The sequence below is a fragment of the Liolophura sinensis genome, chromosome 6, assembly GCF_032854445.1.
Source record: "Liolophura sinensis isolate JHLJ2023 chromosome 6, CUHK_Ljap_v2, whole genome shotgun sequence".
In the NCBI taxonomy this organism is placed as follows: domain Eukaryota; kingdom Metazoa; phylum Mollusca; class Polyplacophora; order Chitonida; family Chitonidae; genus Liolophura; species Liolophura sinensis.
Genome location: NC_088300.1, coordinates 63,219,488 through 63,233,309, shown reverse-complemented (window position 1 = coordinate 63,233,309; position 13,822 = coordinate 63,219,488). Strand labels below are relative to the sequence as shown.

General features: G+C 36.6%; 2 protein-coding genes across 2 annotated transcripts; both read right to left on the bottom strand.

The window, feature by feature from the left end:
• Positions 1 to 375: 375 nt before the first annotated feature.
• On the bottom strand, positions 376 to 3,877 carry LOC135467422 (uncharacterized). The gene is made up of 6 exons (XM_064745195.1): positions 3,831 to 3,877; positions 3,327 to 3,522; positions 2,062 to 2,094; positions 1,484 to 1,612; positions 934 to 987; positions 376 to 617 (listed from the first exon to the last, which is right to left on the bottom strand). The coding sequence occupies exons 1-6, from the start codon at positions 3,846 to 3,848 to the stop codon at positions 376 to 378; spliced, it is 672 nt and encodes a 223-aa protein (XP_064601265.1). The 5' UTR covers positions 3,849 to 3,877.
• Positions 3,878 to 9,931: 6,054 nt separating this feature from the next.
• LOC135467421 (N-lysine methyltransferase KMT5A-A-like) lies at positions 9,932 to 12,485 on the bottom strand. The gene is made up of 6 exons (XM_064745194.1): positions 12,356 to 12,485; positions 11,963 to 12,125; positions 11,322 to 11,517; positions 11,021 to 11,046; positions 10,747 to 10,789; positions 9,932 to 9,958 (listed from the first exon to the last, which is right to left on the bottom strand). The coding sequence occupies exons 1-6, from the start codon at positions 12,483 to 12,485 to the stop codon at positions 9,932 to 9,934; spliced, it is 585 nt and encodes a 194-aa protein (XP_064601264.1).
• Between the last annotated feature and the right edge of the window lie 1,337 nt (positions 12,486 to 13,822).

The following is a 13,822-nucleotide window of genomic DNA, read 5'->3' as shown; positions in this document are numbered from 1 at the left end:
GATCATAGAAGTAGAAGTTGTTTTGTATGGCTTCCTTAGTCTTCCAGCTCGGACTGGATCTCTATCTCTGGTCTGACGTGGGAATGTCCGACAGCAACATGCTGAAGGTCGTGGGTTTCCCCAGGGCACTGCACGATTTCCGTCCGCCATAATGTGGTCGCCGTCGTATAAGTGAAATATTCTTGAGTATGGCACGAAATTCCAGTCAAATAAAGTTCACCCCATCAGTAATCCATCGTGTAAGAATCATATTCCCGTGCCATATTTTACTCAAATTCAAACAACTCAACAAATGGCCCACATACAGCAAAATACAGGAATGCAAAACATACCAAAATCTGTGTGAGCAATACATTTATTGAACGTGGTGACATTTTAATCATGGCTCAGAAAAGAGGCTTTTACAGATTTTTTTTTGTTTATCATTTTCTGCGCCTCTGCCCAAACACGAAATTTAACATGAATCCACTTGCGTGCCTTAAGCTGCGGAAAAGAACTCAGGCAGCTAATAACGTCAGCTTTTCTGGGAGGTTTCCTCGACTGTACTGACTGATCAATCAAGTCTGAGATGGCCTTCATTTCATCACTTCTCCATTCTGTGCGTTGAACAGCCTTTCCTAAAACACAACATGCAACTGTGAGATAAATAACTTATATATTCGTATATTTATTTTTTGTGATTTTTATTTTACACCTATTCCAGAATACATGTATTCTACGCTGGTCAAGTTTAATAAATACTGGCGGATGAAACTGCACAAAGCAAACAGGAAACTTATACCTTTCCAAGTTTCTGAAAGTCCTCATAAACAAAAGTGAGCATGTAATATATTGTCGTGTTCGGCAGTTCCCTTGCCCTTGTTTCAGTTAGGTTGATAAATGATATAACTTGATTATCTGGCTAAACATTAAACTAAAAGTGTTTTTTTTTACCTTTGTACATTTTGGTGTTCCCTGCCATGACAATGTCACTGATATCACCACTGTCTAGAGAATAAATGAAAACACATGAAAATACAAATGATAGATACCAGTACATGTAAGCATCGGAACAAGAAATCATTTATAATTACGTCGTCCCATGAAGCCTCATAAAATAGGCAACTGAGTTTGAACTAAAAAGATTGAACTGAACATATTTCATTATTAAACAAAGTCCTGTTCATATCGTGCAGAAATACTATTGTGGCTTTAGTGCTTGGGAGAAACTCACACTTTTTAGAATGATTACTGAAAAAACTTACTTCACAAAATTATGTCGTCTGAGGTATCGTTTCTACATTAGTATTTGTTTGCCAACGATATTCTTAAGATCGATCCACGGAAATCATCTATCACGTCACAAAGGTTGCAACCAAGTTGGTTTACAAGTGAATGTCGACAGCTGAATCACAGTCGTGAAGCAGCGAGGCTAAGATGTCCTGCACGACAATCCGTTCTTTCAACTGATATGACCGAGATTCCAAACAAAACATTAACACACCAGTTGTTTCATCTGCCACAGATGTAGATGGAGCATGAGTCGTTTCATCTGTCACAGATTTGGGGGTAATTGGGGCCAGCTGGCTGCTTAACTTCTCCATCTCTGGAGCCTGAACTTCTCCGGAAGAATCTGTTTGTGAATAAAACCAGAAGGGTAAATGTTTAATAAGGATATAAAACTAGTAGAAAGGTGCGTCTCCATCCCACTCAGCCTTGGCTGGAGTTTTGAAAAAAACACATCATAATATCTTAGTGTCAAAAGGGTAATGAACACCAAATCCATCATCAGTGAACTTGCACGTCTAACAAAATAAACACGAGCCGCAGTTGAGACTTGAAGCTTTGGGCTAATTGAGTCACAGGTGATAATAAATCGCACATACATGAATAATCACAGCCCATACCATACCACAGAAGTAGAATACTTTTAGTTAGCCCTGGAAAAGCATTACGTAGACAAGCAAGAAAACTTTTTGAAAGACAATGAAACAAACGACGAAAAAGCATTATAAATACATTAACAATGAAACAAATACACATTTGCACTTACACAAATTATTGTGAAAAATGACCGCTTACCTCCACAATCATCTTCACAGTAGTCCGGAAAATCTGAAATAAAAAACCATTTATATTGTACAGACAAGGTCTTGGAACATCTGTTTCAGCAGAAAAGTAACAGCACAAAATTTAATTTACAGACATTCAATGTTTCAATTCTATATTACTACCACAGCATTGGAGGTATCCCCCCAAAAAATCCAATTGTGTATCCTATAATAATTCGCTAAGGTACCACAACTGTTCTGAATTGTGTGTTAACTTTCACTATAATTTGTGGCTAAGTTATATACCACAACTGTTCTGAATTGTGTGTTCACTTTCACTGCAATTTGTGGCTAATGTACAACCGTTCTGAATTGTGTGTTCACTTTCACTGTAATTTGTGGCTAATGTGCAACCGGTCTGAATTGTGTGTTAACTTTCACTGTAATTTGTGGCTAATGTGCAACCGGTCTGAATTGTGTGTTAACTTTCACTGTAATTTGTGGCTAATGTACAACCGGTCTGAATTGTTTTCACTTTCACTATAATTTGTGGCTAAGTTATATACCACAACTGTTCTGAATTGTGTATTCACTTTCACTGTAGTTTGTGGCTCAGGTACCACAACCGTTCTGAATTGCGTGTTCACTTTCGCTGTAATTTGTTGTTAATGTACAACCGGTCTGAATTGTGTGTTCACTTTCACTGTAATTTGTGGCTAAGGTACCACAACCGTTCTGAATTGTGTGTTCACTTTCACTGTAATTTGTGGCTAATGTACCACAGCAGTTCTGAATTGTTTGTTACCTGTCTGTCATTTGTGGTTAAGCTAACTATTTACATTATTTTATTTATTTATTTAATTATGACTGGAGCTGAATCATATCGTCATAATGTGATATCGTTAATGAAAATTGTTGATTCTTGATTACACCGCTTCGTATCCAACTGAAAACATTTCTGTTACATCCAAGCAGCCAGAAATAAGTGGAGGAAAATAACCCTACCATGCATCAAAGAAGGATAACTTACAAGTCTAAGTCAATGCCAAGGTTAAATGAGTAGACGCTCCTTATCAACACCTGGCAGTTTTGATCAATGGCTGTTGGTTTGAAAGGAAGCAGTCCAGATAGCTTTGAAGAGGTCTATATCTCAATCTATAGGTTTATTTCACAATTATCTTATTTGATTTGACTGTTCTTTAAGCAAGCATAAGACAAGCAGTAAGTCAGTACTACATATGACTTTTGAGTCATATGGAAAGGACCTCATTAAACTAAACAATGGGCATTACTTACCACTAAATGTTATATCGTTCAATGTTTTCCCAGCAAATGAACCCATCTTCCCTTGTTCTGCAGCCAGTAACAGTCTGCTTACTTTAGCCAGCTCAAGTGTTGAATCTTGTAAACGGTAGAAGTTTCGATGAACACTAATATCATGACCCATGTGATTGGCCAGATATTCAAGTTCATTCTCTGTTAGGCTAATGACCTGAAATGAACAAAATAAATCGTGTTAAAGTTTTCCACTTCTACGATGACAATCACTTTCATGGGTCGAGTCAATCACGCCCCTTTCTGTGGTTTGGACCGTAATAAATGTTTTCATATAAGATTTTACATACTGTATTAAAAATATCACCATTGTGCCCATAGCCAGAGGGATATAAATTAAATTTTTGGCCAGCACATTGCATCAAAATACGGAGAACTAAAAATTCCTTAATGCACAAACTTGTATGTTTGCAGTGCAGAAAATCAAAGGTGAAACCAACTCAATGGCAATCTCGTGCTGTATACCTGTGACACTGTTGCCATGTACTTTCTTAGTTTCGTGCTGGTAATCAGTTCAGGGTGTGACAAACCAGCATCATGTGCTGCCATCTTCATAGCTTGTGAAGTTTTCAAGTGAGACTTTCCCCCACTGGCAAACAAGAAAGGATTATCCTCAGAGGTTTTTGCCCATTTCCGGTAGCTGATGAGAGTGTCAACTGCCTCAACCATGTCTTCCGTCAAGACGATAGGAACTTTGCGGTTTTGTTTCCCAATAACTTCCAAGTGCCGCATGCTTAAATATAAATATGAATTAAAGAATACAAGACTGAAGTTATAATCAAGCACTAATAACTTCCAGGTGATACAGATATCTTAATATCACTCCACAGAAAAGATTACTGGCCTTGACAACTTGCATTGCAAGAAACAAAGCTGTTTTGTTTCTCTTGTAACAACCAGTAACCAGCAACCAGCGACCAGCAGAGTTACAGCATCAAGCTAAATACACACGATTTTTAATAGGTTTATACATGTGTTATTGTATCATATATTCTATAGGTATTGGGTTCAAAATATGCTAGCACAGATGTATCCAAAAGCAAAAATATCTTATTGCATAAACAACCCTATTACTATTACTGATTAAGATTTAAAATACAACAGGGCTGAAACACTTTGTAGTTCAAATACTAACTTGTTGCAAAGTTTTCTCTCAAACTCTGTCAGACTTTGCAAGAGGTCACTGTTCACACTGGTTGAACTCCTAGACTTGAGGTACAATGATAGCTGCACTTCTCCAACTTCGGCCTCTCTTCGTTTATTAAAAACGCTTATTCGACCAAGTGTTGTTAATGCCAGCTTTCTCCAAACGTCTCCTGATGGTTTAGATTTTAGCAGCTGCACAAGTACTTTCATCTGTGCAATTTGGTAGGTTTTCAGCTTCAGTAAATCTTCTGTTAGAGGCAATAGTTCAGTATTGTTATACTTTCGTTCCCGAAGCGTTTGGAAGGCAATTGAATTTATCTTATCACACCATTCTCGGTGATACAACTTCAGCAAATCACTCGCCTCTTCTTTTCCATGACAGTCTTTGTTTCGGATAGTCCACCCCTCTTTAAGACAAATCAACTTCTTCAACACCTGTCCCATTTTCAGAGCTATTGCGGGCTTCTCAAATTTGATTGAACCAGTCATAGACCTCTGTTCCGCTTGAACACAGACATTCTTTACAGCCAGTACAAGAAGATCAAATGATTCTGGGTTAAGGAAATCAGACATGTATGCACTTGGTCTTTCCGTAAGCTTGCGAAGCTCTATCAAACAACGTGCTGCTAGTCGCATCTGCTCTCTTACAACAGCGGCTTTCTTTACTCCCAGTTTCTGGAGTTTACTGTTGCCAAGTTGTAAAATGAAGTTGTCCTTCTTTACAACGTCAGCAACATGATCATCTCTTAGCGTGCTTAATACAAACTGTATGAGATCTTCTTGCTCGTATCGTGGACACACCGAGCCTAAGAGCAACCATTTCCCACTTTTTACTGCATCAGCATCAGTTTCTTCACAGTCAACCCCTTTCATGTCACAGGAACTTACATGCCTCCAAAGTTCCTTCTTGGTGAAGAATCCAAGACAAAACTTACAGGGTAAATAGGCCGTCGCAGGGAGACACTCCTTTCCCCGTCGCACAACAATCAGTTCTCCTTCACCTTTAGCTAGAACGTTGATGTTATGCTCAAAGTTTCCCAGGAAACGTAGCTGTTTAATTAGACATTTCCTTGCCTTCCCCTTCGATGCAGATGACTTAGCGACTAGTGATTCGTCTTTATGACAAGTATCTAAATGGCGTGCCAGTTTTTTCACTAGTTTACCGCAATAGTAACAGGCCTGGGTTTTGTCGTACACTCGCTTCCCAGTGTTTTTTTGAACACTTGGGACTGAAAATACAAAAGGCATAATCTGTGAAGAACAGTGCAAGACATTCAACATTTTAAACAGTAAAGGATTAATTCAAATATCATAGCGGTACGTGTTTTAAGATCTGATCAGTGAAATTTGTGGCCTTATAACAAAACCCACATTTATGTTAAACGCACAGTGCATGTGGAGGTATTGGAGGACATATGGTTAAAGTTTTCAGTAGCTTTTATGGTTCGTATGAATAGTTCTGTTTTTTTTCTGCTATAGATGTGACACAGTCTTCATGCAGTCCTGTACCTTTGATTACAAGTTGCAGAAGACTATTACCTCTTAGCTTTGAGTTTTCCACGACCTTTGTGATATCTGTAACAGAGAATAATATAAACTTTTATAAAACACTGAAACAACAAAATTTAGTCATGAAAGCACTGCAAATATCAAACATCTGCATAAAAATAATATAAATCCAGATCATGAAAAACAACTTTTAACATCATCTTATATCTTAACCTCCTCGAAAATTGCTATCTAAAGTACTATACATAAAGACTCATGCCCATTACCAATGACAAGCAAGATGCTGTTTTGACAGTTGGATCTATTCCGTGTAACGAACTACCGGGCAGATGTCACAACTACAGAAATTCGTTTTCCGAAGCTGGTAATAACTTATTTCCAAGACCTTTAAGATTAAGAATAATTTCAGTACAAATTGTGCTGAAGATGCGCTCTTTAAAAAACTCATCTAAACTTATAATTGCTGGAATATTTCAGTAAAAGTTTGTAATAATACCTGTCTTCACACTTCTGCTTTTTTGTTTGTCAGGATCATCGTGAGCAGCTTTTCTCTTCAGACCAACAGGACTCTAAATGAGAAATAAATTTTATGTACCATTACCATGCGATATTTTGCTAAAACAACATTCACAAACGTCAAGTCTGCAATCACATGGAACCTACAATACATAATATATTTAATCGTGTCTCGTTATCTCTTCCCAAAACAATGGTTGTTGTTATACATTAACAAGGCATAAACCAGTTTAAAAGATGGCGAAAATTTTAAATTGATTACTCTAAAAACAACTTCTGCCCATGCATCACCTGGCACTGTGAGGTCAACGTCTTACCAGCTGGGGGAAAACTTCAGAGTTGCCACTGGAGTCCTCATCAGAGCTTGCTGGGATGTAGTCCGAATCATCGTCAGATACGTCTGAAGCACTGATTTCATCTACTAATCCCACGTTAAAATCTTTACTTTCAACCGTCATTATCTTCTTTTCTAAAATTGGATAACATTTTAATATATTCAACATTATTGTTTTAATTCTGCTTTGGATTTATATCAAACTCATAAAAATACTACTTTTCTATGCCAGGACAATCAAATTTAAATTTAGAAAGTATTTCCCTGTAATATCAAATCACAACTCTTCCACATCACAGGCCTGATGTGCATAAAACACATGCACTTAAGACATAACAAAAAACTTAACTAAAAACATAAACGTTAATAGCAATACCTGAGACATCAAACGTCTGTTTCAAAGATATGTCTGCTAAGACCTCAACTCTGTCTGACAGTCCATCAACCCAAGCTGCTACACCTCCAACACTCATAGCCCCTTCACCTCCAATACTTTCAGCCTCTTGTGTGTTCTCTGAAACTTTAAACAAACAAACTTATCATCTTGCCGTCACCGAGTCGTCAATATTATAGCTTAACATTGGAGTCTAACCTTATTAAACTAGAGACGGACATGGAAGTAATCTTGGTGCCTATTATTGATTTCTTTTAAACCCATCAATGCAAAACTTGCAAATATTCTGCTTTTTACCCTAACATTAAATTATGCAATGTTAAGTTAGGATGGTAAACCCAAGACAAATAAGGCATCCAGTCTAACAGAACGCGTTCAATTACGCGTGTTTCATCTCCATTACCTAAAACACCTGAAGTCTTCTTCAAGAGTTGATGTATTTCAGCATCCGCTGTTACCTCAGACATTCCCAAAGTCTCTCCATTCGTGCATGTATCGATTTCTCCGTTAACACTTCTCAAAAGTATCAGCCCTGAAACTATTAAAGCATATCATAATTTGTGACGTTCTCACTGGTGCACAAAGTTTAATAGCAATCTAACAATACACTTATGTTGGCGTACAATTCACATTACCATGATTACACTTGATTTTGGACACAGTCACGTTTGATATCGACTTTTGCCTCACTCGTTTCCATATATTTGTCCCTATGTCTGCACTTACCAAAACAAATAATTAGTCATATTAGTCATATTATTATTATCATATTAGTACACCACATACCAGACACATGGGAACTCTGGTCAGGGTAACCTTGTATGTCACAGCCTGCTTGTTCTGTCACCGCGCTTGCTCTTTCAGCTTCTTGACTTTCCACAGCCATCACTTCTTTGTTCTCTGTAATGTTTACAAAAAATAAAACGATCTAATCAATTTACACCACCTCCACTGATACATCTATTAAATGTGCATCTAGTCTGGTATGTAATTTTTTTAACTCTTACCCTGTCATTCAACAGCGACAGTTAAACAGCTCTCGTCAGTCGTTGTTTGAACAAACAACAAGCAAATCCAAAACTTCATGCGGGAAACATTAAAATCATTGATGGACTACATGTGTACCTGAGACATCAGAATTCTTTGCCAAGTTAAGTTCTGTATTCGCAATATCTACTGGCACCTCAACACCATCCATCCAAGCTTTTATACCTTCCACAATCACAGTTTCTTGTGCGGTCTCTGGAATTTTAAACAAATAAATATATCCAATAATGACCAAAGTTCCCAATGATTAAAGTCTAAAAGGAGCGAATTAACCATAACTGAAAGAAAGTGAGAAATGAAAGCGCTCCTATTAGGTACAACCATTCACACGCCCATAGTTTGTGACAGCATCACTACCATATTATAAAATCATAACACCTACATATAGTTATGAACACATCACTTAGGAATCATGGGTGGTCACACATCTGTTGCTCATGCCTCTATAACAAAGAGTTCATAATCTGTTGAGCACTTCTGGTCATGGGTTGTTAATTATAGTGGACTTTTGGTAAAACAAATTTCCTTGTAAGCCATCATCACAAAGCGTCTGTAAAATCTTCTGTTGTCTGCATTAAGATCTAATTATTTGCGCAATTTATATGCAAACCACGGACAATATATGATATGTAGGGCATTCAAACTAATACTATCCTTTCAATTACAGGTGTCGCGTCATCACCATTGCTTGTTAATGTACCTGAAGGCTCCTGAAGCATTTCACCATTCCCTGTCACAAAAGCCAATTTTGAAGTTTCCGTGTCTCCATCCGTGTATGTTTTCATCCCAACTTCTTCACTTCCAAAGGCTGTCTCTGAAATTATTAGTGTACATCAGAAACTGCTTTAAAGCACACAGTGCTTTCACTGATAAATATACTTATCAAAAGAATAGTTGTTTACTCCGCTTTTCTCCAACCATAAACTTAACAGAGTAAATTTGATTATGGTGTCAAAAACCAGTCAGTCATAAAACAAAGCTAATGCATGATACAAGTTAAGAATCCAAAAGTGTACACATAAACATTTCACAACTTAGCCTACTTTTGACAAAAGTCTGATCCAAAGGTTTGACTACTTGTGTATCTGCTGTCAATTCATCCGTACATGCTTGTGTCAATGTATATGCATTTTCCACTTCAACAATCTTTTCCCTGTTACCTGAAAGTTTTTAGGAAACCAAAGCTAAAAGCTTCTAGCACAGCTATAAGGCATATTATCATTATATTTATTTATCTATTTGACTGGTGCTTTATGCCGTACTCAAGAATATTTCATTTATACGACAGCTGTCCGCATTATGGTGACCGGAAACCGGGCAGAAATCTACGACCATGCGCAGGTTGCTGCAGACCTTCTCACTTACATCCGGAGAGGAAGCCAGCATGAGCTGAATTTGAACTCACAGCGGCCGCATTGCTGAAAGGCTTCTGGGTCATTACGCTTATTATCATTATATATCAATAAATAAATATTATAGTATAACTATTCCCCATACCAGGCACACAGGAAATCTGATCTGCATGACATGGTATGTCACAGCCTGTTTGTTCTGTCACCGCACTTGCTCTCTCGGTTTCTCTCCCAACACCTGTATGACGAACATCAGCCTCTTCACTTCTCACATCCACCAACTTTTTGTTGTTTCCTGAAATTTGTAAGGATAACAAAACCACCTAAAGTAATAACATTTAATGACCCATATTGTAAACGTTTTTAAAATACACAATTTCAAAAGTTTCAGTTTACATTTATGAAATCAAGCATGTGTCAAATCAAGCCAAAGGACAAATGACATTTGATCCTGCAATAAAATATTGTCTGTTTAAACTACAGGCTGACTGGTTACTCAAGACATCAGATTTATTTTATTTCCAATTACATAAATTTTGGGATAAAGGCGAAGTGTTCAAAAGTGTAACAAATTGTCTGAATTGGTCGTAACTTTTCACACAATATGAATAAAAATGGTATTAATGAAACAAATTGTAAACAGGACCAAATACGGGTTAAGTGAAGCATTGGTGTGTAAGCTGTTAGAAAAGCTTACCCAAATAAGCCGTATAAACTTAAAAATGAAAACGCGGCCATTCGTACTAAAATAACTAGTAAAATATGTCCCATACCGTCCTTTTCTACCTGAAGCGGATAAGCTTGCTGCAATTATTGAAGGCAAATTGAACTGTTTTTGTTAGCCTATATCAATGCATTAGTGATGAACACACATTGTATTCTAAGATTTGTCAAGAACAACATTATATCACCAGCATCTGTGAGTTAACGTTCATATTTTCAGACATTAGAGACTAACATAAACATGAGAAGTATTATAAATCTGTTATGACAATGGTTTGCACATTATGTTGCATGTTTAAGGTGTATAATCTGCCCATTAGTAAACACAAAATTTAAACGCATCATACACATGTGGCTCACCTTGTTTAGGCCACAGAAGGTCAATTCATCTAAAGATGAATTTCTGAAAACAAGACGTGGAAAACTACATGTACTAAAATTCTGATCAAACTACTATAGATAACAGTACATGTACTTTGTTTATTATATGAGTGGAATAGGCCAGAGCAAGAAATTATATTAACAGTGGAAGTTTAATTTTAGCCGAAAACAGTTGAAAAATTGAACATAAAAACAATAATTTCTTTCAAACTTGTGTTACGCATTACACTTAGGACACGTTTACTTGTCTTACCTTCTTAGTGACTTCCGCTTGGATTCCTGAGAGATAATGAAGAGTAAAACCAAAAATTGGAAAGATTATTGTAAGCCTCTCTTCATTACATTCCAAGACATACTGGACAATACTGCTAATGTATTTTTTCCCCAGCCCGTTAGATAATTACTAAATACCTGAGTGGTTCAAACCTAAAAGTCAACGGTGAGACTATATTCCTAATAGGGTACAAGGTTTGGAACTTTCCAAAAAAGTCCCAGAGAATAAACATACATTATAGGGTCTAAATGTTTCTAATTAAAAAACACAGAAGATTTACCAATCGCCAAGGCAGATCTTCCACTCCATAATCATATCTTAATTCTTCCCCAATATTGATGTCTTTTAGGGCAAACAGGCACAGACGGGGTCGTCCAAGAAATGAAATGGCCCTCATCACACAGTTTGGATTTTCTCCCTCGTCATTGATCATCCTTGCCATGTTTGTATCAAACGGGTCCTCTGTTCCATCCATACTTTGTATTTAAAAAAAAATAATAAAAAAAAACGATCAAGAAAAAAACCCATTATAACTGACACAGTAAGTATTTGTAGATAATAAGTAACAAATAAGTGTTAATACTTCATGTTTGGACTGAAGAAACTTTTAAAATGAAATCACATAATTTAAAAGCATCAGAAAAAAGCCCATTGAAAACAACATTAAAATACCTTTTAATTACTTTGATTCAAAGTTTTGATAGTTTGGTGGGCTTTATGGGCCATATTGATAATGTCTGTCGTTAATGACCTTATAGGGACTATCGCTATGAAAGGAATAAAAACTTTACATATGAAACCATCCACTGAAAAAATGTTATGCAGTATTACATAATAAAACTTCAAACACATGCACACTGTGTCAGTTTTATTTCAAAAACGATTTGTTTTGCATGGTACATTTACATTGCGATTTCTCACCACAGTCTCTTTCCATCGTAGGAAAAGAACATCAGAAAACTTCCTTTAGTCGGGGTATATTGTGCCTCTCGTCTTTCTCCTTCCTTTCTGGAAACTAAGTCTCCCTTATACTCCAGGAGGAAATCTCCCGTGTTAAATTTCTGTGAAGCAAATACTCCATGCCCTGCAAAATTAATACAAATAACACAAGTAACATACGTACCTCCAACGAAACAAACAAACAGTTTAACTTTTTTGCATCTTATACTGACAAGACTGCAAAACAATGATTTTAAATTAGTATAATAATGTTTTAGCATTAAAAGTAACAATTATAAATGCAGGTAATAAACAGAAGTCAGTGGTGGATTTACATTAGCTATTCAGAATGTCAAATATGCAACCCCTCCTCACCAATATATCCATTGATATATCTGACCTCAAAACCCTCTTGGTCCCTGCCAGAGCCTAGGGCCTTAGTCAACGGGCTGTACTTTTCTGATGTCTGAAGTCTGCATTTACGCTTTGGTCGTCTGGATGCCATTGTCTATCTAAAGATACATCAACGGCAAATAATTTGTACATCGTAACACAGACCAAAGCATCACAAAAAATATCAGGAATTAACCCCTCTTGATATATACTTCATGTTCTCCAGTAATTTGAAATTCAACAATTCCTGATATCTTTCACATGTGTCGCAATGTTTAAGAAATGAACGGAGTGGTTTCATCGCACATTTTGTCCTCTTCTTAACTGCCCTCGCAAGCAACATTACAGATGTGGAAGGTGAAAGAGATACTTTTAAAAAGTGAAAAAGCGGTATTGGATTTGTGATACAAAACTGTTGAAGAAAAGAGTCGGAAGGATTTAAACAGATGACAGCGATATTAAATTTCCTATCCCCATTAATCCACATGAAAAGTTTGTATTTCAGGGCCTGCTGGAAGACCTTTCGCATTCAAACTTCATATGCAAGAATTTTGATTTAAAGCAAAAGAGACATTTGAAAATATTGTATCCTGAATATTTGGAATTACCTCAGCTTGGAATGGAAGTTCGACACATTATTTGTGCATTAATATGCACTAAATGGAGATGTGACATATGTCTATTAAATACATTTGAAAGTAAACGTGTTGTTTTTGTGCATTTATGAAAGTATAACTATAAATATAATAATCGTAATAATATCAATATAAAAATCCTTTTCTTGCACATTTGTTCGTAGGAAATACCAAATTCAAGTACAAATCACTTTGTAACACACGCACCATATCCTCATTTAGAGGAAATCTATTCATAAGCGTGTCCTTAATCCGAAGAATATAAGATCAAGACTGAATTAAATATGCAAATTACACCAGACTGACATTTGCACACACCAGAAACATAAGAAATCATTTTATTCATAGACTTCCATTTTGCAACTTAAGCCGTTAAATATGGACAGTAGTGCCAACCCGTCCCCTCAGACATAAGTAATGTCCAACAACAACAACAATTTTGTCATTTTACGTATATAAAGCACGGGCAAGGGTATAACAACAACAGTTTGTCTGCATTATGATCAACTTCACACAATGAAACCACTCTACATATACTACATCTACATAATACGGAGAAAAAAATTACAAATAACCATCTACCTCATTTCTCGCGCCTTCTTTATCATCTATGTGATCGAGAAATGCAGCAGCCTGGTGGTCAAAGTTATCCAAGGGGGACAACTCTCACATTTTATAAAATAAAGGGTTAATGGGGTTAAATCATCCAAAGCAGCATTATTTAATAATTTAAAGCAAATACAATTACAAGAAAGTACCTTTCCGTTAATTATATGGCAGGCTGCTCTGTTTACAGCCGAAAAATACCGCAAAC